This window comes from Brassica rapa, chromosome A06 (assembly GCF_000309985.2).
Source record: "Brassica rapa cultivar Chiifu-401-42 chromosome A06, CAAS_Brap_v3.01, whole genome shotgun sequence".
Lineage (NCBI taxonomy): Eukaryota > Viridiplantae > Streptophyta > Magnoliopsida > Brassicales > Brassicaceae > Brassica > Brassica rapa.
The window spans coordinates 26,298,939-26,324,033 of NC_024800.2; the positions used below are offsets into that span (position 1 = coordinate 26,298,939).

At 36.3% G+C, this 25,095-nt stretch overlaps 3 protein-coding genes, 3 non-coding genes and 1 pseudogene across 6 annotated transcripts; 4 read left to right on the plus strand and 3 right to left on the minus strand.

The window, feature by feature from the left end:
* Positions 1 to 202: 202 nt before the first annotated feature.
* On the plus strand, positions 203 to 4,479 carry LOC103875455. Its single transcript, XM_009153976.3, has 8 exons — positions 203 to 774; positions 879 to 1,164; positions 1,313 to 1,384; positions 1,698 to 1,765; positions 1,846 to 1,996; positions 2,083 to 2,169; positions 2,257 to 2,346; positions 2,462 to 4,479. Exons 2-8 carry the CDS (start codon positions 895 to 897, stop codon positions 2,606 to 2,608), a joined length of 885 nt encoding a protein of 294 aa, XP_009152224.1. The 5' UTR covers positions 203 to 774; positions 879 to 894; the 3' UTR covers positions 2,609 to 4,479.
* A 759-nt stretch (positions 4,480 to 5,238) lies between these two features.
* On the minus strand, positions 5,239 to 9,732 carry LOC103875457 (110 kDa U5 small nuclear ribonucleoprotein component CLO). The gene is made up of 11 exons (XM_018659933.2): positions 9,564 to 9,732; positions 8,570 to 9,354; positions 8,421 to 8,489; positions 7,116 to 8,309; positions 6,930 to 7,028; positions 6,656 to 6,814; positions 6,426 to 6,511; positions 6,143 to 6,341; positions 5,950 to 6,060; positions 5,648 to 5,854; positions 5,239 to 5,561 (listed from the first exon to the last, which is right to left on the minus strand). Exons 2-11 carry the CDS (start codon positions 9,299 to 9,301, stop codon positions 5,463 to 5,465), a joined length of 2,955 nt encoding a protein of 984 aa, XP_018515449.2. The 5' UTR covers positions 9,302 to 9,354; positions 9,564 to 9,732; the 3' UTR covers positions 5,239 to 5,462.
* Positions 9,733 to 9,905: 173 nt separating this feature from the next.
* Positions 9,906 to 12,564, minus strand: LOC103827841 (annotated as a pseudogene).
* A 290-nt stretch (positions 12,565 to 12,854) lies between these two features.
* Positions 12,855 to 14,454, plus strand: LOC103875458 (protein PHYTOCHROME KINASE SUBSTRATE 1). The gene has a single exon (XM_009153980.3). The coding sequence runs from the start codon at positions 13,084 to 13,086 to the stop codon at positions 14,323 to 14,325; it is 1,242 nt and encodes a 413-aa protein (XP_009152228.1). The 5' UTR covers positions 12,855 to 13,083; the 3' UTR covers positions 14,326 to 14,454.
* A 1,295-nt stretch (positions 14,455 to 15,749) lies between these two features.
* Positions 15,750 to 15,822, minus strand: TRNAF-GAA. The gene has a single exon. It is a non-coding gene; the product is annotated as a tRNA-Phe (tRNA).
* A 6,935-nt stretch (positions 15,823 to 22,757) lies between these two features.
* TRNAA-AGC lies at positions 22,758 to 22,830 on the plus strand. The gene has a single exon. It is a non-coding gene; the product is annotated as a tRNA-Ala (tRNA).
* A 1,754-nt stretch (positions 22,831 to 24,584) lies between these two features.
* TRNAA-AGC lies at positions 24,585 to 24,656 on the plus strand. Its single transcript has one exon. It is a non-coding gene; the product is annotated as a tRNA-Ala (tRNA).
* The last annotated feature ends 439 nt before the right edge of the window (positions 24,657 to 25,095 follow it).

Consider the following 25,095-nt stretch of genomic DNA (forward strand, 5'->3'; position numbering starts at 1 on the left):
TTTTGTCAATGCATTTTTGTCAAATATAAGTTACAAAATAGTATTTTATCTTGTCTAAATTTTTTCAATTCGTTGACAATTTTTTTTCCTTTCAAGTTGTATAATACTCTCCCTTTTACAAAGATAGGTATAATTTTTTTTCTTTTAAAACATCTAACTTATTGAAATGGAGGGAGTATATCTTAACATTATAACTCTATAGACTGCAGGATTATTTATGGTCATGCATCTAATTCACTACTAAATTAATCTTACACGACAGATATTCTCCCAATCATGTAATCAAATAATCTAAGCATAATTATTTTCTATAACCAGTCAATAATTATGCCTATTAGTTTTAAATTGAATTAGGTGCCAATAATGAGAAAAAATGATTCATAAATCATACTAACTCCGTCGAAGATTAAAAAAAATTGTAAGAAAAAGAACAGCTAGTGTTATCCGACAGGGAACACGTCGTTCACGTTACAGCATGGCAAAGTATCTTTTTTACAATAGACACCCTTATTTATTCTGTGTAATGACTACATTAGTTTTGGTCAACGGCCATTAAACTTTGTGTCCGCACGTCGTTTGTAATAATATCTTTTCTCATTTTAATTTCGCTATAAAAAGCCATTTACTATTTTCGCTGGATCTGCGGAAAAATCTTGTGAAGAGTTTTTGATCTGTGCCTCAGGAAAAAGTTTCAAGGTGCACAGCAACTTCCTCTCGTCTCTTCCTCCTCATTTTCTGCGACTAACCAAGGGACATCTCTTTCCATTTTCGCAGGTGATTTTCTTGGAATATTCTTCTCTCCCGTGTTTGTGTTTCTCTCGTCAAGATAATCTCGTTAAGTGTTTTCATTTGGATTTTTATTTTTTTTGAATTCGTAGACTAGGAGTTGGAGGAATGATAGGTTTGTCAACAGAGAGCAGTCACATGGTGGTCAATGTAGATGGACTGATGCCACCGGTGCCATCGCCGCCAGTTAATGCGGAGGTCGAGAATATAAGAGAAGAGTCGACGGTGGTGGTTAATGATAAGGCAATTGATATTTCAGAGGACGAAGAGGATCAGGAGAATGAGCCGCTCATTGCTTCTGCGGAATGCCGTATTTGTCAAGACGAATGCCCTATCAAGACTCTCGAGAGCCCTTGTGCTTGCAGTGGCAGCCTCAAGGTATTGTGTGTGTTCATCATCGTCTCATTTAGGGAAAAATTACCGACACATGTTTTTCTTTTATGATGAGCGGACAAGTCTTGTTAATTGTTATTGAGATTGAAAAATGGCCGATGATTGACCAAAAGCTTTTATGTTTTTTTACCAGTATGCTCACAGAAAATGTGTTCAGCGTTGGTGCAATGAAAAGGGAAACATCATATGCGAAATTTGCCATCAGGTATGTTTCTTTACCTTCTCTCGCAATCTCTAGGTTTATAGACTTAATTTGGTTCCTTGTGGCGCAAGATTTTCCACAAAGTGCATAATGATCATAGACAAAAGCAAAAATGTAAGTATGAATATGCATATATATATATTTGATAGATGAATGCAAGTTTCCCACATAAGGTTAAGTTATGTACGTAGTAAAAGATTTAAGATATTGCATTGCACTTGAATTTGGTTTGGAACTTAAGTTCAGCAACTGCTTTATTATGTCTGAAAGCTGTGGAAAGTTACACTATCTGACCGCCTTTAACTTGTTTTACTAGCCTTACCAACCTGGATACACCGCTCCACCACCTCCTCCTCAGCCTGAAGAAACCACTATTGACATTGGGTACATTAAATCTCGTATTTTTATTCTTTTTTTTATTGGTTGTGTGCTTGTTTCTGACATCTAGTATGTGTACGTTGCAGTGGAGGATGGACAATCTCAGGTTTGGATTTGCATGATCCTCGCCTTCTTCCCATCGCAGAAGCTGAACGTCGCTATTTAGAGTCTGAATACGTTGAATATACTGCTTCAAGTGCCAGTGGAGCTGCCTTTTGTCGCTCAGCTGCCCTAATAGTAAGTCTCAAAAGCTTCTTGGTTTTTGTTTTTTAACACAACTTCTCTCGTTGTGATGATCATGTAACACATTTTTTCTTTTACAGTTGATGGCACTTCTTCTCTTACGTCATGCACTGACCATAACAAGCGATGATGGAGAAGACGAGGATGACCCATCTAACATACTATCTGTAAGCTTAGTTTTTTTTTCTTTACTTGCATGTAAGTAGTATTAACACCAAAACCAAAAATAACCAACCATCTATATGTTATTCCAGCTCGTCTTGCTCCGAGCTGCTGGATTTCTTCTTCCTTGCTATATCATGGCTTGGGCGATCAGTATCCTACAACACCGAAGGCAAAGACAGGTTAGTATAAGAACTACGCACAAGGTTTTGTCCAGACAACCAGTTTTTTTTTCTTTGTCGGTAGTATCAAACTGAATCACATGTATTGAGTTACTACCCGAACCCTATTGAACAGGAAGCTGCAGCTTTGGCTACACAGTTTGCATTGGTGCTTCAGTCAGGTCAACCTAGAACAGTTCACTTCACGGTGGCACCAGAACCACCATCACCCTCCATGGCTACTGCAACTACGTCTACACAACAACCTGAAGAGCCCGTCTGATTCTTCTGACTCATAAGCTTTCATGGTACCAAGTGAATCGAGTGGAGACTTGATGTCTCTAAATTTTAGAATGTATGAGTGAAGGAAAATCATTTGGGCTGTAACCAAAAATGTCACTAGTTTTTTTTCACAAATTTGTAAATTCTGTTTTACTATCTTCCAAATATTGTCTTGAGATTTAATTGTTGAAACCACACGAGTAGATTATTCTCTCTTGTTTTGGACATGATTACAGAAGATTCTATGACTTTAAATAAACAAAACTTTATTGACATAGTAGTGTAAGAATTAGAGAATCAGATCTTTTGCAACATGGCATCATCACAAGATTCACAACAGCAGTTACAAGTCATAAGAGGTGGAGTTAAATGCAAAACCTGGTCTATCTTTTTTTTTCTCAATCCAAGCTAATCTTCTCTCAAAGCATAACACACCTCTATGCATATTCTTAGCATCAATCTCAGCGACCCGCAAAAGAATGTACGTAGTAATCCACATGAGTCGGTATGTAACAGAACATATCGTCCCTCATCTCTGTTACTGGTCTTGTGATCGCTCTCTCCTTTGATTTTGATTCTCTGGTGACAAATCTCCTCGCTCTGAAAAAAGATTGAATCTACAAAGTTATAAGTTATAAAGAATAACCGTGGTTTACGAATTTGTTTGAATGTTTTGAATAATCTGTAAATAAATGAAAATTTCTTCATTGCAAGTATCTTAAATAGTATCACCGCCTTTTGTTTGTGTATGTAAGTATATTCTAGCAGTGAAGGTTTCATTCCAAACATTTCAATCTCTAATTCAATTCTGTAACTTGTAACGCTCTGACCCCTGCTAATGGGTAACCATGCTTGCTCACTCAGTCACTCCCATGGGCACACTCCCGGCCGATGGTTGGTGTGTATAATTTATAGAAATTTGAAAAAAAAAAATATTTATTTACCTCGTAATTTTTCCATGTTTGGTTTTATTAGCATGCTATCATGAACTATTTTTTCATATGTTACTCATCTTTTTACTTTCAAACACGATTAATTTTAGATTTTTTGAATATATAATCAAAAAGATAGGTGTATTCTAGTGATATTTATATTCAAATCAAATCTTTCAATATCATTTACCACAAATCGAAATATTACATGAACATTATTACATCTTGCTAATAATTCATGGATGATAACAATACCATTTATATGCGATTTCAGAACCCTTACAGAGCTTTCAAAAACGTAAAAATATTAAAGCAATTAAGATGAGTTTAAACCCTATATTAAGCTTTATTTTTATCAAGGGAGTAAGAGTTTTGGAATGTAGTATAAGAGTTTTCTATTTGTGTTGGACGTGAAAAGTAGCTTGTGTTTGAAGATGAGAATCAAACACGTAAACTGTGGGGGCAAGCTTAAAATGCTGCCATTCATATGTGAGCTATAATATGACTAATCAGCATATTTTTATTAACCAGCATATTGGCCATTGGAGGTTTTTGACGAGAAGGGAGACAATTAGGTCATTGGAATCTCTCTGAGCTTCGAGATCGACACAAACCTTGGGGAGAAGGAGAAAGGATGAGGGGAGAAACGAAAGCATAGGAAGGTTTAGGAATCAATACTGAGATCGGAGGAAGCTTACCTGCGAGTTTGGGAGAGAGAGAGAGAGGAAGAACAACAACCCGCGTTTGAGTTTGCTTTTTCTTACCCGACCCGGAGCTTTTTAGGTTTGGTCCGAAAACAAATCGATTTGGCCAATAACATTTATTTTTCTGGTTCAACAAAGCTATAAAATAAGCACTAAAGTAAAAAAAAATGATCATCTTTTTTCCTATATATTTTTTGAGAAGTAAGCTTTATATTATAGCTAAATTATATTTCAAATTTTGATATGTCAATTAACGTTAAATATTTATGAAAACATTAAATAGTGTACATAAAAAAAAGAAAATGAGCACTCTTCGTATACATCAACAATAATCTGTTTTTGATTATCTTCTCTTTTTTTGGGGTTCAATTATATTATATTTTCTAATTTATAGTTAAGGTTTAATGATGTGATGTGTTATCCAGTGTAAAAAAAGAAGAAGAAGAAGGCTGTAACTGGTAAAACAAGAAATGAATACATGGAATAGAAAGGAATGGAATAAGATGAATGGAATGCAGTAGAAAAATGGAATGGATTCATTCCATTTGTTCCTTATCAAAATTGTTTTGGAATGTTTTGCTTTGTATTTTGATTAGATTTTTTTGGAATTGATGGAATGAGCATTCCATTCCATTCATGTTAAATGGTAAATTTTTTTATGGAATTAATGGAATTGATCATTCCAAAGCATTCCATTCCAAAAATGGTCAATCCAGTTGCAGCCGAAAATTATAGTTAATGTTTAAATTCAATTTTTATGTAATTGTCATTGTTAAATATTAACACACATCTTAATTTTTTAATATTAGCACCTTTTAATCAAACTTTAAAAGTGTATTTGTAACAATTTTTTTATTGGCAAGAAAAAAACATTATTTATATTTTCTCGAAAAAAGATCCTGCGAATCACGTGCGCATTACTAATGTGACATTAGTAATGTCCCCACCTCTAGTGTCATGACGATGGAATATTGCGTCACCAGTACGATGGAAAGTTAGCTACTCACGTGAAACTTTTACGCACCAATAACAAGTCCATTGACAAAGTTAACTGATAAACGACATTACAAGAGAAACTCCTATGTTAGCAGGTAAAACAAGTACTAGACGAATTTGGATTTGGTTATTTCTTGTGTTCTCCTTTCACACACATAAAAGAGATAGTCGAAAATACTACTAGTCCTTCATATAAGCTCGCCATTTTAGATAAGAGACGATCTCACATCATCTGCAGATGCAGATCACCCGTCTGCTGCGCTAACTCCACCATCATTGCTTCATCGAAGAACTTGTTCCCGCTTACGTCCTCACTCATTCCCTACAAAACCCAGCACCATATAAATGATCGTTAGAGACTGAAAACTGATGAAGCATATTATACTTCGAATGATATGGAGCATATACCTTTCTACGGCGGGTCTTAACCATGAACTCACGAGCAAGATGCTGGATGGGGGCTGGCTCAAGTGGGCGCAATAGGATGGATTTGTCGAGAGGATCTCCTGGAACTATGGCCCAGTGGTCAAAGACTGATACGCAGAAGGCTTGTCCCTGTGTGTGGTATCTGAGATCCGTCTCAAACCCGAATGACTCTATCACTGGCAAGAAAGCCTGAATCATCACGACAACAAGACAATCGATCAATGAATCACTCAGTTAGATGAGATGATGGAACACTTGTTATGACATATTAAAAGCAAACCAACCTTCACGATATACGCCGGAGTTCCGGGCTGAGGAACATCCGATGTCACGTGCCCACGTCTACGTGACAGAACCGTGTAGATGGCAGTGACGCAGTCTATTGGTGTTTGTATCTGATACCAACAAGTCAATTGTTACAAAAGGAAGAATGTAAAAGAGCAAAAGGTAAGGCAAAGAGTCTATAAAGTATCATACCTCCACATAGTAAACAGGTTCCATAAGCCTCGGAGTCGCCATGAGAAAAGATGAGTAAGCTACCCGACGTGCTGTTGGAATCATCTGACCAGATCCTCGGTGCAACGGCTCTGGTGCTATCCAGGCATCTACAATCTTGAACTTGACATTCCTGATGGGCTCATCACACAGTGGTCCTTCTCGCGCCCCCCACTGGAACCTGTAAAAACATTTAAACGAAGTTATTCAGCCGCAGCCAACAAAATGGAGCCAAAGTGAAGTGTGGCAGAAGAAAGACGATTACCCTTGAACAATGGAGTCTTTCACTGCCATCATCAAGTTCTTGTCAACCTCAGTTGGGAGTGTGTCATCCAGCAAAATATTTGGACCCTGATCAGTAAGAAATCAACAGTCAAGATATGAATTAGCCAAAACACGTTATGCTTGCTAGAGCCATATCACAAAGCAACCATAAAGATAAAGAGACCGCTCAAAATTTTCGGGATTTTAAGAAAACAAACAATGCATTTTCACCTGTTTGTCAGGGCCAAACGCCCAAATGGAACGCGCTGCAAGTAGATCCCAGTCATATTTCGTCTTGAAGAAGTCCCCGAGTTGTTTCCTGTTCCAGTCAATGCTTACGACACCATTCTCAATGTCCTCTGCAAGTCCTCTATCCAATGGCTCTGCGATCTTTAGCATGTAGCAGATATTAAATTAGTCACAGAAGTAACTGTACTTGAGCACTGTACCAAACATCTCAGTCCTACACATAATGAGTAAAAGAGAAAAGGGAAGACTCTCTTACCATAGTTATTTTGTTCTTTTTGTTCGGTGTCTCAGCAAAACACTTCATTGACGAAGATTCAACCACTGTCTCACAGAAGGAGACAACCGGATCTGCAACCTACAAATTTAAGAAAGTGAAATGAATTTAAAGTCCCAAACAAACAAATCACAGTCAAAGATCCAAGTAAGAAAATCAATTAGATACCTTCACTTCGACCTCTGAATAGAGCTCCCTGAGGTCCTTCATGATAGAATCCAGGTACAACTCCCCTGTGCCTAGAATAGTATGTTCACCAGACTCCTCAACTTTGGTAATAGCAAGGGGATAGCTTTTGCTAATCTTCCTAAGCCCTTCCACCATTTTAGGCAGCTCACTAGGATTCAAAGGCTCAGTAGCAGTCTTGACAACTGGAAGGGTATTAAACTGGAGAGCCCGGAATATGAAGACATCTTCGTCATAGTTCTCGTTGCAGAGAGTGGCAGTCTTCATGATGGACGCATCGACACCTTCGATAAGCACCCACGAACCGGGAGGGGCGCTGCTTACAGGTATTCTGTACCTGGCTTGATATATCCACAGCTTGGTCACTTCTTTTACAGTCATGTCCTCTTCATCTTCAGGTGAATACCCTTCTCCTAGTACACGTACGCTTTGCCCTGTCTGAAGCGTGCCGCTGTAAACTCTTCCGAACACATCAAACACACTAGTATCTGATTTGGGGTACAGCTTTGTCACATTAACCATGAGAGGTCCAGACGGATCACATTCTACCATTGCTTCATAAATGGCAGAATCTTTGGGTCCGGTGTAGGCGTGGTCCACTTTTCTAGCTGCAGCCTCTTTGGGAGAAGGAATGTGCTTTACCAACATATCAGTGAAGCCTGATGACGAACCAAAGACTGAGCTACAGGCTAACCTAAGTAGAGGTCTGACGTTCAGCTTATATGCACTATTACTCAGGGTCACTCCTAGTTCTGCAAGGGTGGTCTCTACACTCTTCTTGTGTTCACCTATCACTTGGCTGTATATCTTGTAAAGAGGCTCCAGAATAAACTGAACAAATGCTCTTTCTCCACCACCTACTGGAGGATTTCTCTTGAACGCCCTAGTATCAGGGTGATAATACACATCTCCCCAAAGCTTAGATGCAAACTTATCCACGTCCATGTCCACCCCATGAAGCTTCGAATACAGTTTAGCAAACGACTGCAGAGTGAAGGACCATCCGGCAGTACCACTGGCAAAGCAAACATTCCCAGCTGCAGGGTCTATAAGGGGTAAGTTTCCAGCAGTCGTCGAAGCAGCAGATATGTGGTTATTAATGACTTCAATTGTATGCCTCAGCTTGTAATAAGCATCCCTTGGAGGCAGTTTGAGCTCGGTTATGAGTCTGTCAACCTGTTGGAGAACAAAATTCGACACATATTACAAAGGTCCAGTAGAATGTCTAGAAATATAAAGCTCACAATGCATCTCAATTTACACAATAAAGAAAGCATGGAAATGTACCTTGTTGATCACAACAACAATAGGAAGATGGTCCCGGATTGCATGTCGAATAGCTCTCTCAGTGTTCACCTAAAGAAACACATATGGTTAATACAAGTAGCAAATTTCAAATAACAACTTTAGACTTATAAAAAGAAGCAAACACTTACCATCACTCCTTCAGCAGCGTCAACAATTAGAACAGCACCATCAGAGAGTCTTAAAGAAGCGGTCATTTCATCAGAGAAATTCACATGACCCGGGGTATCTACGACATTGAACAGATATGATTTAGACCTGCTGTCCTCAAGCACAAGAGACATCGGAACCGCCTTGATCGAAATATTCCTCTCCTGCTCATCAACTCTGGTATCTGTATACTTCATGTGCTTCTCGTTTTTAGCATTAAAAGTAGACATATGATGCGTCTGCTCAACCAACATATCCATGAACACAGTCTTCCCGTGCTGCAGATGCCCCACAAGAGCAACGTTCCTCACAAGCGCTGGATTAGACATAAGACCAACGAGAAACTGCGTGGACACGTAGGTAGTAGAATCCTTCACCCCGACCTCGAATCTGAGGTCTCTGACAGGTTTGATAATGGGCAACTCTAGAGGCTGCTCGTCCTCGTCCATGACTAACGTCTCAACGTCCTCCCCGTAGACTTCCTCTGCGGTGGGATAGTACTTTTTATCCTCGGGGAGAACAATCTGGTTGTCCATCTCCACGTCATTGATCGTTGTGATCCAGCCGTTAGGGGGATGTTCTCCATCTGATCCATCATCTTCAGGGTGCTTATCCTGAAACTCCGAATCTTCTATTTCATCATCGCTCTCTCTGTCAGACTCGATCTCGGGTCCAATGTAGTTGCCGAACTCATCATACAAGCTATCATCCATCTTTTAATGTCAAACAAAATCTAGCTTGATAATAACCGCAAAACCACTCGGATCTCAACTATCAAAAAGGTAAGCACAACGGAAACGAAGGATCCTCGCGTAGTTTACCAAAGCGTGTAGTACCAGGCAAAAACCTAAGCTCGAATCCACTAGAAACTTGAGCTAACTTAGACTAGAGCAAAAACCTAAGCTAGAATCAACTATAAACTTGAGCTTAACTTGAATTAGAGCTAGAATCAACCAGAAATTTCTCGAGACGAACCAGTTGGGAAAGAGCGAGATGCGAGCTAGAGGCGACGAGTGTAGAGAGCGAGAGGTGGGAGAAGATTGCTCGGCGATTGTCTTCGTCTGAGGTTGAACGGAGCCGTCGAAGAAAGGGGGAGAGATTTTATTAGGGAAGGTTTTAAGTAGAAGCCTCTAGCTAAGAAAGAGGTTTTCAGAGAGTTTTTTTTTAAATGAAAACCTCTAGCCGAGGTAGAGTTTTAGTCGAGGTCAAAGTTTTTTTTTTCCCTTCAAAAGCCTAGAAAATACACCACATACATACGGTATCTAACCAAAACACCTCGTATAAATACACAAAACATGTATGAGAATACATAGGGTGTCGGGTGAAGATTCACCTACGGTGTTGTGATGTCAATAAAAAAGAAAATGAAGCTAAACAAAGGTTCCACAAATGTATAGTCTAAAGTACATTTCAGAAGAAAACATCAAAAGAACAAGAAACTTTCCCCCAACGTTCTGATAACCATGTCGTATTAGACTTGCTCATTTCTCATCTTCATCACTGGATAACCCGAGTTCTATTTTCACCTGCTGCTTATCTTCTTTACCAGTCTTGTTGGAAGATCCTGGTGTTTCACCTGGATGTTCATCCTTTTGTTTCACAAGCTAGCTCTTCTTCTTCTGTTGGTTTTGGACCCGATGATTCTTGGTCCACCACGGACGCCTTCTTCTCAGTTTCATCAGTCTTCCCGCGATAAAACGCGTTGCAGCTCATCGTTCAGATGCAGAGCCTCAAAAAGAACACTCTCGTCGTCTGTTGTGCTCTCTATGATCATTTGAATCAACGGCTGTGACTGCTTGCATTTCTCCATCAGGCTTACCGTTAGCTCGTCCTGTAACCATAACATATACAAATATACAATAAACACCATTACTTATCTTTGTCCTTTCAATCTAGATTCCAGACTCAAAAGAATTATTCAAGGAAGTAACAAAATCACACATAGAAATTGTGAGATTAATTACCTCTCTGTGATTCGGCTTGCCTTCAGTGTTCAACATGCTAGAGAGCAACTCGAAGCTGTTCCTTGTAATCTCAATCTGTTATTTCTTATCCTTGATTGATAAGTTCCCAAAGTTATAGTCAAAACCACCATCATGGTCTCCACGAGCCTGTTCTTGATTAGGAACCGGATAGCTACCAGGTGGAGGAACTGGAACAGGCCGTTGCATAAGAGACTCCAGAGAACTTTGTCCTGCTCCTGCCATTGGATTCTCCTCGTTACGAGCCATTACTTAATTTACTAATATATATGCTCGTCAATAAATATATATTAAGTTAAAAAATATATCAGGGTGAATGGAATCATTTGTAATATATCAGGGTGAATGGAATCATGTCTTGAAACATATCGATATTATATTTTAATAAATGACCAGTCAAGGAAACTGTGTTATAACATTTATAAAATACTAGATTATCTCCCGTGCTAATGCACGGGCGTTGTTTTGTTTTTAAAATTAACAGAAATGTTATTTTTGAATTATATAATTTACAATAGAAATATATTATATTGTGAAGGTTATGTTTAATAGTAATTAGACCATTATAAGTGGACAATCTCTCAAACTTAGGATTATTATAAATTTCTCAAAATTATTTGATTATATAATTAAAAATAATAATAACACATAGATATATAAGAAAAACATGTTGCTTTAGAGTTTCTAAACTGTTGACCGAAATCTCTTCCCAATGAGAGTTATATATGAAATAACAAATTTTAGGGGAAATCTCTTCTAAACATGTTGCTTTAGAGTTTCTAACCATTATGCAGTTTTTGCCATGTCTAGAGAGCATAAAATAAAAGGATATAAATAAAGATTCATTGAAAATAATTTTACTAAGCAAAAAGAATAGGGGTTTGTAGTTTCACAAACCTGGGCTTAACCTTCATCTCCTACCTTGAATGTTTTTTACAACTATTGTTGCGCAATCGTTTTGCCAGAATATATTTTTACTCGGATCTAGAATTGTTAATATGGGAGTGTGGATATGATTTTTTTTTTGTTTGGAACATGTATGGATATGATCATTAGAATTTTTTAATATATCTGGGTAGAATCGTAGATACTGAGAACCAAAGGAGTAGTTGCAAGGAATTTAAAATTTTATTATTTTGACATAAATTCATAGTATCGTTAGTTTTCTAGAAAATATTAGCAGTTTCAAAAGTCAGAAGATCGTGGATACATAGTTGAGAAATATTAGGAATTTTTCTATTTTATATAGCAAACAATAAATAAAATTACGGATGTTTTTTGAATTTTTTATATTTGTTTTTTTAATTATAAATTACTTGTCAAATGTCAAAATTTGATTGACCGTGTGACTTGTGCTTTAGTATATAAGGGATAATATCGATATGTTTCAAAAAAGAATACACAATAATTGCTTTATGATATGTTTGATATCACAAGGTACAATCCAATGTATTTCTTAATATATATCACATAAATTATACAACAAATTATTACATTGAATACTATTATTTTAAGAAAACCCAACTCGATAGTCTTTGTCAATATCTCCCCATGCAACAAAATACGTACATCCCTCGTGCTTCCTATTTTTTTTTTGTATTTTTGCTCCTCTTACATCCACTAGTTTTTTCTTTTACTTCTCTTAAATGAAAAATAGGAATTAAAATCCGAGTTAATCCAGATCCACTTACAGCTCAATCCCCTAGCATGCATGGCTTCACCACTGTGTCCAAAATCTTGACATTTTAAATGACATATTTTATCTGTGTGAATGTTTATCAAAGATTTAAGACTTAAGAGCATAATATTGTACGACTAAGAGCTGCATTTGCAAGTTAGGGGCTGCATACAGTATCGTTTTATGTTGGTTAATTATCTTATCGTAAGCATCAAGCAGGTTTAATCATTAACTAGGTAGTTTATAGTTAAACTGCATTCTAGTTTAGCTTTCCATTGGGTTGTGTCTGATGAGTTATCAACTTATCATGCATCCGTAATCGATCCGTCTTAAATAATTTGCACGACTATCAGTCGACATGAATATATATATATCATGTATTCTTCGCAATATGTAAATTAAGATTTATATTAGTACGATGTGTTCTTTTTGATGTTTAATGAAAATCCTGAATGGTTGCAGAATCTGTTTATTTAGATTTTGAAATTGTAATTGAAATCTTCAAAGCGTTGTCCGTATAATAGTGTTTGGAATGTTAAGAGAAAAAAGTAAAGAATAAACACCATTGAAGTCACGAGGTAACATTATCTCTCTAGTATTCCTTCATGATATAAAGGATTGACAAACATTTATTCACGAGAGATATTTAATCTTCATCAATTCACATGCAACAAACTGGCCAATAACTCAAAGTGGAACCCAATCACACTTATCAGGACACATAAGCTTCGAAGAAACCAGCTTTCAACACTTTTGTCTTGTTTCCTTATTTATATCTAATTCACAGACAAGCAAGAAAAAAACAAGAAGAAAATCAAGCAACACACAAAAAAAAATGGTGATCTTAACACCATCATCTTCTTCAACACCAAAAACATCTTTTGATTTCACTAAGAACACCAACAATCACAGTCTCAGTGTCTCTGTCCCGTCTTCTTCTTCTTACTTGAGAAGCAAGGAAGAAGCTGTTACCACAACCATGAAGCCCATAGAACCATGCGAACCCCTAAACATGACAAAAGAAGTTCAGGAGCTTGGCGATAAGACGAACATGGTGAAGAAAGCTCCGGAAGATCCAGAGATTGGTGTGTTTGGAGCTGAGAAGTACTTCAACGGAGACATGGATTCAGACCAGAGTTCTAGTGTTCTGTCTCTGGCAAACACAGAAGTTGAGAGATTCGTTGTTGATTCCAAGCAGAGCGAGAAGAGGTCTACTGGAACTCCGAGTGTCCGCTCTGACTCAAGCTGGAATAGTCAGAGCATATTACTTCAGAACAAATTGGTTAATAGCTGCAACAGTTCCTTGCAGGAGAAGAAACACAATAGTGATCACATTCCAAAGGTGAACAATAGTAAGAAGAGTTTTATCTCAAACCTAAGGTGTAAATGCGTGTGTACTGATGAGAACTCAGTCGATGTCGATGATAAGATCTCAGTTAAGATTCAGAAGCAAGAAGAGTTGGTGCAGAGGAAGGCTCCTGAAGTGTTTGGTTCTCCTCTACACATTGAGAAGAGGGTTTTTGTTCAGAAGAAGCTCACATTACCTCCATGGGAATCAAGAATAGAGGAAGAAGACACAAAGAGTGATTCCAGCTCGGATCTTTTCGAGATAGAAAATCTTACAGGGAAACCAAAACCTATTCTTGGAAGGCAAGGAAGCGATCCGGCTTCACCTACATGTTATGCTCCAAGTGAAGTTAGCATAGAGTGGAGCATAGTGACAGCAAGTGCAGCAGATTTCTCTGTTATGTCAGAATGTGCAACAAGCCCTGTAAGAAGAAACCGATCTTCACAGATTCCTCAGATCCCTACTAATACTTACATCGATAAAAACGCACCGCAGAGGCAGAAATCAAGTAGCAGCGGAAAGGGTGGTTTCTTGAGCTGCAAGAGTCATAAATCTGTTATGGTTTCTAGTGATTCAGACAGAAGAAGTAGCATGAACAAGACATCCATGAGTTATGTCCCGAGGTTCCCAATGGAGACTACTAAACCTAAGAGTTTTGAAACACGAAGAAGGGTCAGCAACAGCTCCATTACTCATACACCATCATCTCTTCTGTACAGTCAGTATTGATTGCACAGAAAGTTAAAAAAAAAAAAGATTTCAATCTATGATATCCTCTTCTTATCTGTAATGGCTATTGAGTGAGAGAAGATTTGTAAATTTTTTATATAATGTCTTATTGATTTCGTCTTGATCATATAAGGTCATCTTCCTCTCTTTGCACCCTAACAAAAGCATACTCAAAAAGTGACGTGTGGTTAGAAAGTTAATACAACATTCTTCTCAGTTAAAAATACATACATAATGAAGCAAAATGATTACACAATTAGCAAAAAATGTCCCTACCACGTTTTGTTATTTTTGGATTTAGTCTTAAAATATAGAGATACAAGTTTTGTCTTAAGCCTTCAAGAGTTTGTCACAAAGTATTAATTAGTAAACTTGAATCAATATTCAATGAAAGTGTCATCTTACCTAACATATCTAAGATCATGGTCCTGATGGACATGCGTGTTTGAGATAAAGGGAAAGAAGACAAAGAACCTTAACTGTTTGATTGAAAAATAGGTATGAAGTAATGTGAGATAAGAACCAAAGGGAGGGCCTTCCTTACTAAGATAATAAATGCAAATCAGATGTATGTCTTTGTAGCCAACTCATAACCTGAAAAGACTGAATTTACCCAAAGTGATCTTATCCACACTCCATTGAACCTTCCCTTCAAAAGAGAAAATTAAGATTTCAAGAAGCTACATGGATGAAAGAAAGATGATGATCCCAGACATCAAAGCTAAATACAGTATGGGTTTGATTAAAAACCAAGAATATCTTGATGAAGATAAGTATTGTAAATTTGTATTTTTCTCAAAAGAGATGGGGAAATAATTGAGACATCACTTATTTTCTTATAAAATAGTGGAGCTAAATTGAGAAATCAAAACGTGATCTGACTACTCAAGTCTCCATATGTGGTAGAGAAAAGAACAACAAGAGCAAGAAGACATTTTGAGTTAAACAAAGGCAGAACACAAAAAAAATAATACTCGAGTTTGGTTTCTTTGTTGGCCATGTAAGGCAAGTAGGTAAGGAGAATCCAATCCCACATGACAAAGAATGTCTAAGAGAAGTTATTTTTAATTCTTTCGGAGTTCGTGGTGAAACATTCACTGTTTTATTATAAGAGCTGTTCCCAAAGAGCCACATGAGAAAGGAGAAGAGTCTTGTGTGGTCTCTACCTGCATTAGTTCAGGAATTTATGTTATGACCTGTATTGAAGCTACAACCTATTGAAAACAAAATGGCCACAAGACAGTAAAACTAAGATTTCTGAAGTTCTCTATGGAGTGTGTTAGTTACTGGCACCTTCCACGGAGAGAAAAGAATAAAGATCATATGACAATATCATAGAAGTTAACAAATGAAAGGTAGATGAGCCTTTGGTTACCTAACAAGCTGGAGATCCATAATGTTTTTTTTTGAAAAAAAAAAGTTTGTGCGGTGAGCGTGGATCGAACACGCGACCTTCAGATCTTCAGTCTGACGCTCTCCCAACTGAGCTATCCCCGCTTGCTGATGTAGATCCATAAAAACCTTCTCATCATTAATCAAAAGGATTAGACCTGTAAAAAGGATGCAAAGTACTTGTAAACAAAGGAGAATCATTGATAGCAGCAACAAATTCTTTCTTCTTAACAAAACGTCTGGAATCACACACAAATTGTGTAGGTTCCTTTGGCGAGTATATGTGCTTTCATCAGCATCTCAAACATTTACTACTAAATATTATTGCTTTTTATGAACCAAATATTACACATAAACATGTAGCTTGTGTAAGTCATCGCCCATCCTAAACAATATATTGATCAGCTTCTATTCACACTAGGATCGTGTCCGCGCTACGCGCGGATATTGGATGAAGTTAAAATTTGTATATGATTATAGTTGTGGCTGTTTCTGGTTGTTGTTAAAATAGATTTAAAGTAATTATAAGAATGAATATATGACACTAAGTTTTTTAAGATTGATTGTTCATTTTTTTATGCGAATATAGTTGGAAGTCAATCGATAGAGATGTAAAAGTAGAGGGGAGTTGATATTTTTGGTTGTGTAAAGTGGTTTTCTGTAATAATGGAAATTAAATTAACGTGTTGAAAATTAAAAATATGTAAAAGAACTTCGTAATTGAGATATTGTTTAGCATTATGGTGTTTTGAATTTGAACATAATCTTTTAAAAGTGTGTTTAGGTCTTTCATTAATAAACTAATTAGAAATTTTATGAATTACATGGAAAAAAGGCCCGTTGAAAAAAACTTATGAACGAAAAACCAGATAAATTGATCGAGAATTTAATACTAAGGTTTTGTTGTGTTACTTTCAAAGTATAACCTACCAGATCAAACTATCTCTACCCTTAATTTTGCACTTAATAGTTAAGATGTTCTGTCCGAATTTTAGACAAATGATTTCTTGGATTCCAAAGAGGGGTGATTGGGTTCGTATGTGTTCGAGAATTCTATAAACGCACAGTAAAGTTGTAATTTTGATTTACCTCCAGCAGGTGGAGGATCATTGTGGTTTGATTTGACCATCATGTTGAGGAAAACGACCCTTTGACGAAAGAAATAATTAGAAAATGAGTCAGCGAAAGAGAGAGATCTTGAAATGTGGAAATCCACTGATTGAGTAACTTACACGTAATAGTTGTATCCGCCTTTCTTCTCGTTGCAAATTTCTGAGTGGAAGATGATGTGAATGTTATGTGGAGCTGAGGTTGTTAACCGGTTTGTATCAAATATGCAATGTTACTGAATTTATTCGTATATTTTGTTGATTTGTATTGATGAGACAAAAGATTTTTTTGAACTTTCAGTGATTGCCGCCGGTGATTGTGGCAGGAGATGTGCTACTTGCCTTTCTGATATTATTGTCTATCGAGAAGAACATTTAGGTATTATAATCTATTGAAGATTTTTATATTTAATGTGATACGTTTAAAATATGAAAATTTTGTGTGAATTAAAATAATTAGTTACAGTCATCAAATTGAAGCGAGAGAAAAAAAAACAAACAATCTGACAATAAGAGTTCATAATTGTCTTTGTTCATTACTCTTTGTCTCTGTTTTAAGAAGAAAAGTTACAAAACAACATAATAGATTTTGAATTGCATAACCAAGATTCTGGTGCAAGAACAAACCACTATATTTTTTAAACAGACTTGATAGCTGTCTTTAATCTTTTTTTTTTTAGAAATTTAATTTTTAAATAAAAATTAGGAGCTATATTAGTCTACATTTTGATCCGTGCTTCAAAAGCACGAATTTTTCGGTTAATACAAATGTGATACGAATAGTATTTTTGATTATGATTTATATTATTAAGTTATTATATAAATTTTTTTTTAAAATAATATATATAATTTGTCAATTCTTTTATTTTAAATTTTGTGTGTACATTCTTATCTCACAACATCATCTTTATATTTTTATGCATTATATAAAAGTTAAATTTGTTGGCATATGTTAGACTAATTTAAAAATATATATTTGCAGGGGTTACAAAATATATAGAATATAAATGTAGTTTCTAAATGTAATTAGATTTCTTTATGTTGGACATGTTCCTAACTTGATAGTATTGACTTGAATTAGTAAAACAAATAGAGATTTTTATATAGAAGCTTAACATGGTTCATTTGCACGTTATAAATGAGTCCAAGACATATTTATGTACACTTATGTGCATGCAGTATCATAATATTCCAAGACATATTGCCATAAGTCAGGCCTCGATAGTTTTTTTCTTCTAGCTTTACGTGTGAACACGACATATCAGCCCCTGAGTCACCTGGATGGGCTGAAGAAATGCATTGTATTGGATGATGTGAAAGTACATGCTAATTTACTGCAACACACTCAATTTCATTCACACAACATTAATTCTAACTACGATTTAAAAATGCTACTATTTTCGCACCACCTTGTTTCCGACTGTTTTGTTATGATCCATTTCTGCAAATGGATAAACTTTATTGGATTAATTAAGAATTACCGCTGCAACTGAAAATTTTGTCTTGATCTCCATCGCTGATTTGGATGTCTTCACTTGGGAGCGTTGCTGCTTTGAGCTCCTCCAACTGATCTAAGATCAAACGTCTTTATTTTATTGAAGCTATCAATCATCTTTGGAGGCGTTAAGCAACCAAAGGTAGAACAGTTGAGTCTATGTTTTCGTACGTTTATTTTTTTTTTGGAAGAAGAGCCACCACCATCACCACCACCTGCTTCACACTCCGCTACATCTTCGTTATCACCAAGTTGTATTTATATTTAAAGATTTACTCAATTAGTTAAGAGATTTTAAACCATATTCTCATAGTTCCAAAAGTACAACTCCCAGTCAGTAGCATATTAATTATATCTTCAATCTTTATATATAAAGGAGAGTTGTCTCTCTCATTAGGCTATCCAGCTCATCAAAGAGATATGGGCAAATTGCACCACGTGTCACAATACTAGAATCCTGCAATTTTTCTCTCTAACGCTTTTAAAGCTTCTCTTAAAAAGAATGTGATCTGGGCTTTTATTATAATAGCTAGAGTAAACCCATACATTGAGCCTATTAGACACCCATTAGGTTTGTCTCCCGTCTTCCTCGATGATGAGATTTCACCAAAATTATGAACGCCGTCTAGCTCTTTGTAACGTATCACCTTCCATAACTTTGTTCATTACTCTTGAGTTTTCTTTGATTACTCCACTCAGCCCACTTGCATTCATTCAACTGCTTCGTTTTCCACCATAACCACCGGCTGAAGCCTCCACTATAAACGTCGTACCTTTCTGCGATGTTTAGTTCAACTCAAACAAGATCCAGAATAATACTCTTTCCTAGCAATCGATTTCAATGGCGGGTTATCCCCGATTGATTGATTAGATCTTTCTTATCACTGATGCTTGATTCACCTCCCTTGTGATTATAAATCCTCACTTTTCAGTAAGGCGAATTCGAGTGTAGGTATTCCTTGGGTGAGGTTTCAAGACATTGTGGTCCGTTCGGTTTGGAATATGAAGACTTGAAGTTCTGGTCGTGTTCTGACGACGCTTTAACAAATACCTAGGCCGACTCTCCGAGTTCTTATTCTACGGTGGTAGATTTTAGATTTTCAATTAATTGGGCGTTTATAGGCGTAGGTTTCTAATAAGCAATGCAAGCGAGTAAAATATGATAGGCTCAAGCGACGATTATTGAAGTTTTTTCAAGCACCATGGATGATGTTCAGTTCTAGAACTGGAACTAGGATTGCAGTGGTGGTTTGACAAAAAAAAAAAGGATTACGGTGGTGATTTCGTCGGAAATGAGATAGTCGAGATCTTTAGCTTTTTTTTTTTTTTACACGTGTAGATCACTAAAATTGTTATTGGGCTGTAATCTTAATTTGGGCTTCCTCTTTGTATTGTAATATTTATATGCCAGTTTGGGTTTAATGAAATGGTATGGTTGCCGAAAGAAAAAAATATATATATTATGGAAGCCCAAGATATATTAATGAAAAGCCTCGCTTAATGAAAGGCTTTCGTCAACGACGACTCGCTTGTGGCGTCCATCTGTTCCTCTGAACCACTCCGACGACCCGGTGGTGTAACCGTCAGCAGATGCATTCATTCAAAGGAATTAATGCTGCCTTAAACACCAATGATCCATTTCGCCCACTAGGTTTTATTCAATGCACCCTCTACGTGCTCAATCTCTAGCTCTTGCTCCTTCGATTTTCTCTAATTTGATTTTATAAATATTCAATCAAAGAATTCAATCACTCGAACAGCCTCTTTACTATTTTGTCACTCACAATTTGTGAGTCACAAAGACAGTAATTAGCGATGAAAACTTCTCAACCTCTTGCTTTTAGACTTGAATCCGGCCATTGTTCTCAGAACGCATAACTTCAAATGGTGGTGAGTTAAAGGGCCTCTAGATACTCATAACTGATGAAAAGGTAGGTTTTGTTTTTATCTTCTCCACTCTCTTACCATCACTCTATTGCAATCTTCTTGACCTGTAATATAATAAAATACCAAAGAAGATACTCCACAATAGTCATAAAAGAACACCAAAGATACTGCCCAAGATTCATAATCTGTCTGATAATAGTTTTTAAAAACATGAATGAACTCTAATCATGAATTCAGGAAGCAATTTTGTTTTTATATCATATGATGGTTGACAAAGACGAGGGTTACGAGTAAAGATCCATTCTTTTTAAAATACCTAGAAACTTCTAGATTGTTGAGAAACAAAGTCATCATTTCTCCTAAAGGATCAAAAGATTAGAATTTGACACAATGCTGAGAATACAAACCTGATAGATGAACAAGACTGAAGTGACGAATTTTTTTTACGAGCAGTATCCCAAAGACCAATATTGACAGTTTTGCCATTGACTACATCATTTGCATAGATATTGTCGAACACTGCTGGAACATATATAGTCCTGTAATAACAAGGACAACATTCACCAACAAAAGCCAGTAAAAAGACAGTTCACTAGAGAGAGAGAGATGGATATAGTTGGGGAAGTGTTGCATGAGTACTTGAGTAGGAGATAAGAAGACAAGTTTAGCCCACAACTCCATCGCAAACAGTGACGCACTTTATAGCTGTTGTTGTTGCTGATACTGCTGCCGCAGCCAAAGAAGCTGACATTTAATTGAAATATGAGAATGGTACTTTGAGTTAGCTTCGATTTCACTTTTTGTACACATGGTTAAGTATAGAAGGAAACTGAGACTTAGATGAAAAGCTGCAAAATTTTAAATTTTTTTAAAAAAGAGTAAACTTTAATTTCAGAAGCAAAACTATTTGAAAGCATAGACTTTATTTTATCTTAATTGTAATATCATAATAAATCAATTTAAAAAAAAAACGTTATTTCATCTTCTTTGAACAACCGACTTAATTTTTTTTATTTTTTTTTAAATTCTTATATAACAATTTCTTCAATATGACATATAATACTCAAAGGTCCAGCATTTTTCAGAAATATGAATCGATACACACTCTTTATGGTAAGGCCCATAAAAATTAAATAAACTCCATAAACATAATGTCCTAACTCAATTGTTTTCATTCTTATTAACAAAAGCAACAACTCAACTCAACCAGAAGTCCACAAACTAACGTCAAAACCTCAACGATATACGACGCCCAGCTACCTAAATTTGGGGGGCCATAATTCAACATAAATTTTAAAAACACCACTTGATTGGCAAGCAAAACCATTCTATTTATACAACAAAGTACGAATGACATCATAGTCAGTTGTAAATTCATGTAAAAATAAAACATACAAACCCGGCGCGTAGCGCCGGAATACCACTAGTTCTAAATAAGGTACTGACTGTTTTTGAGAATTTACGTTAACTGGAGCGGTTTTCTACCAAGCAACTCCAAAAATATTTTTGAGCCTCTGTCACAAGGACCGGTTGTCTATGCATGCAAACACTAAAACATATGCTTGGCTGGTTTTAACAAAACATTATGGGCTTTATAGTTGGACTTTAAAAAGTTCTATATGAAAATTATACTATGTAATCGGTGGGCTGAGTCGGCCTATGTAGCATGCAAGACATTGACAACTCTCAGAAACCCCAAAAACCCTGATAGAAGCTATCTTAATTGATATTAATTTAATAAAAACATATACTACATTTGATCTCAGTGGCGGAGCCAGCTAATCAATTCACAGGGGTCATATTACATAACAAACATATGTTATATGGGTCAGTGTGTTAAATTAGTAACATTTTTCAGTTGTTTTCTTTTCAAAATACAAGTAAAACTTGTTTTTTTAATGAAAATCCATGTGGGTCAAGTAAAACTTGTTTTTTTTTAATGAAAATCTATGTGGATCACATGACCACCCTCACAAAGCACTAGCTCCGCCACTGCTTGATCTTAGCCAAAAGGCCGAGAAATGTATAAGCCATTAAGCTTTCCTTATATACACAACCGTCGAGGGCGAGCCAGTGTTTATAAAACCAGACCGACCCAATGGTTGAACCAGATTCGACCATGAACCCGGTTACATAGCCGGATTGGATCTTATAACTGGTTCGACTATGAACTAATCAACGGATTGAATCTCGGAGTTATTAAACTGATAAAAACATTAAAACTATCAAAATTTATAAACCATCCATATAAACGTAAAATTAGTTTATATTTATAATATTTTATGGGTTAAATTTATTTATATTTAATTATGTATCATATTTACTCACATTATTTTTAAATTTATACACTAGAAATATATTAAAACAGATTATTGAACTATGTTTGATCCGGTCGAACCATATTGAACCGTGATGTAAAAATTATCCGGTTCAGTTTCCAGTTTGGTTTTAAAAACACTGTAATTAAGTTCAAAGCCAAATCTTCTTTTTGGGTTCTCCTCTTTTCTTAAGCGGTATGCTATATATAATCAATTATATTTAAAAACAATGGGGATGTAGCTCAGATGGTAGAGCGCTCGCTTAGCATGCGAGAGGTACGGGGATCGATACCCCGCATCTCCAATAATTTTGTTCCCGAATATTCTGTCGTCGGCTTACCGGTCTTTGCTTCAAGCCCAACTATCTCTTCCATTTTCTTTTTGTTCCCATATATGTGTAAAGTTACTCAACGTATCGAACTTCCTTGCAAGAGAAATCAAAAGAATAAAAGTCTCTGTGAATTAGGGTTTTACTTCACCGTCACGCAGAAGAGAAGGAAGGTTTGTGGAACGGAACTTGATATGATTTTCAAACAGTAAAACGATAACGATAATAATAATCACAGTCTCTTGTGAGTTAGGAGGGTTCAGGAAGGTTTGTGTGCAATCTTTCAATAAGAGAAATCTCATTGAATTGCCTGATGATATATTGGTGAAGATTTTGTCATTGCTTCCAACAAAAGAGGCTGCAGCAACGAGCGTTTTGTCAAAAGGATGGTCTTCTCTTTGGAAACAACAAGATGTTGGTTTTGTTGAGCTTTGTGAAAATTGTTCTAACCTCTGGATGTTTTGTACAATTTTAAGTTGGTTGCATCACAGTCTTCCGCCGACCTCTTGGAAAGTTGCCAACGAGGTAGCTGCAAGTTTTTGCTTAGAGAGAGATCTTCCTCCTCTACCAGAGAAAATGGGCTTTGTTAGTTTGATATCTTTTCTCAAAGACCAATCGTGTACTGAGTGCAAAGGAAGAATACATATACCCATAGAAAAGTTATCATTTTCAGCATAAAGGAGTTGAGAAAGACACACTGAAATATTCTTTCTACGATCTTTTGGTGTATTTTTTTAGTACTTTTTCAAAGACTTTAGCTTGGTGATTTTACTTAGGATTGTGAAATACTGAAATATATATTATGTTTTTCGTGTAACTGAGTTTTCCAGTTTTCCACTGTGAATTATATGTGATGGATCTCTCCGCATGTATATATGTAACTCATTTATTTATCTCATATTGATCATGCAAAGGATAAGCAATCTCAAAGGCTAAGGTCTCTTGGTCTTTTCATCCTTTGGTATGTTTTGCTCTTATTTGATTTTGAATTAGAGCCGGTCTTTGGGCAAATGTTCTTAAAGCATGAGAATTCTAGCGGTCTCTCCATCTAGCCCTCCTCATTTTGTTGTTAGACGTGTACCTGAAGGTTCTTTTATTGCAAGGGCTTATACACCAATCCTAAACCCCGTCTCCTGCCTTTGGTTCAGTGAAGTTGATCGGTTTACATCACGAGATCAATTGAGTTTTTGCATACACACTTACCTTAAACTTTAGAGACGGAATCCGGATAGACCATTACGCCTAAGCATCTTTAAGGTAACACAAAAAAACATGCTAGAGTTTGGATCATGGTTTCATTTCAATCGTGCTGAAGAGATCGATAAACATGGAATTCATCTCCTCCTACTGCTTGATTGATTATGTAAAGTAAAGATCTGTTTCTACATATTGTGTGTTCATAAACTAGTCAATGTACGAATATTTTGTCTACTTTACAACTTTCTTACAAATTTGTTTTTGCTTCTAGTATAGTTTTGAAGGAGATGAAAAATGGAAGAGGGACCTAATTGCCATTGCGAATGAGCCAAGATAGAATATTTGGTAAAAGTTAAAAGACCTGCAAGGAAAGAGTTCTAAGCTGAAATATCTTTATAACACAAAGCAGAAATATACAAAACTGTAAGTTTGCCGTTTGTTTGTCGGCTGTTCAAAGCCATATGATCTTTTTCTTCTCAAGCTATCGTTTAGCTTTCATTTGTTTTGAATAATCAAACCATTCCAGCATCAAAGGGGATGTAGCTCAGATGGTAGAGCGCTCGCTTAGCATGCGAGAGGTACGGGGATCGATCCCCGCATCTCCAATTTAATTTTTTTTATTAATATTGCCCTGTTTCAAGCCCAAATAACTCATCCAATTTTTTTTGTTCCCATATATATATATGTATAAAGTTACTCAACGTATCCAGCTTTCTTGCAAGAGGAATAAAGTCTGTGAATTAGGTTACTTTGCAGAAAGAAGGTTTGGCACGAAACTTGATTTGATTTTCATACAGTAAAACGATAATAATTATAATAGTCTCTTGTGTATTAGGAGGGTTCAGGAGGAAGGTTTGTGTGTGCAATTAATCTTTCAATATGAGAAATCTCAGTGAATTGCCTGATGATTTATTGGTGAAGATTTTGTCATTGCTTTCCAACAAAAGAGGCTGCAGCTACAAGCGTTTTGTCAAAAGGATGGTCTTCTCTTTGGAAACAAGAAGATGTTGTTTATGTTGAGTTTTGGAGGAATTTATTTAGAGA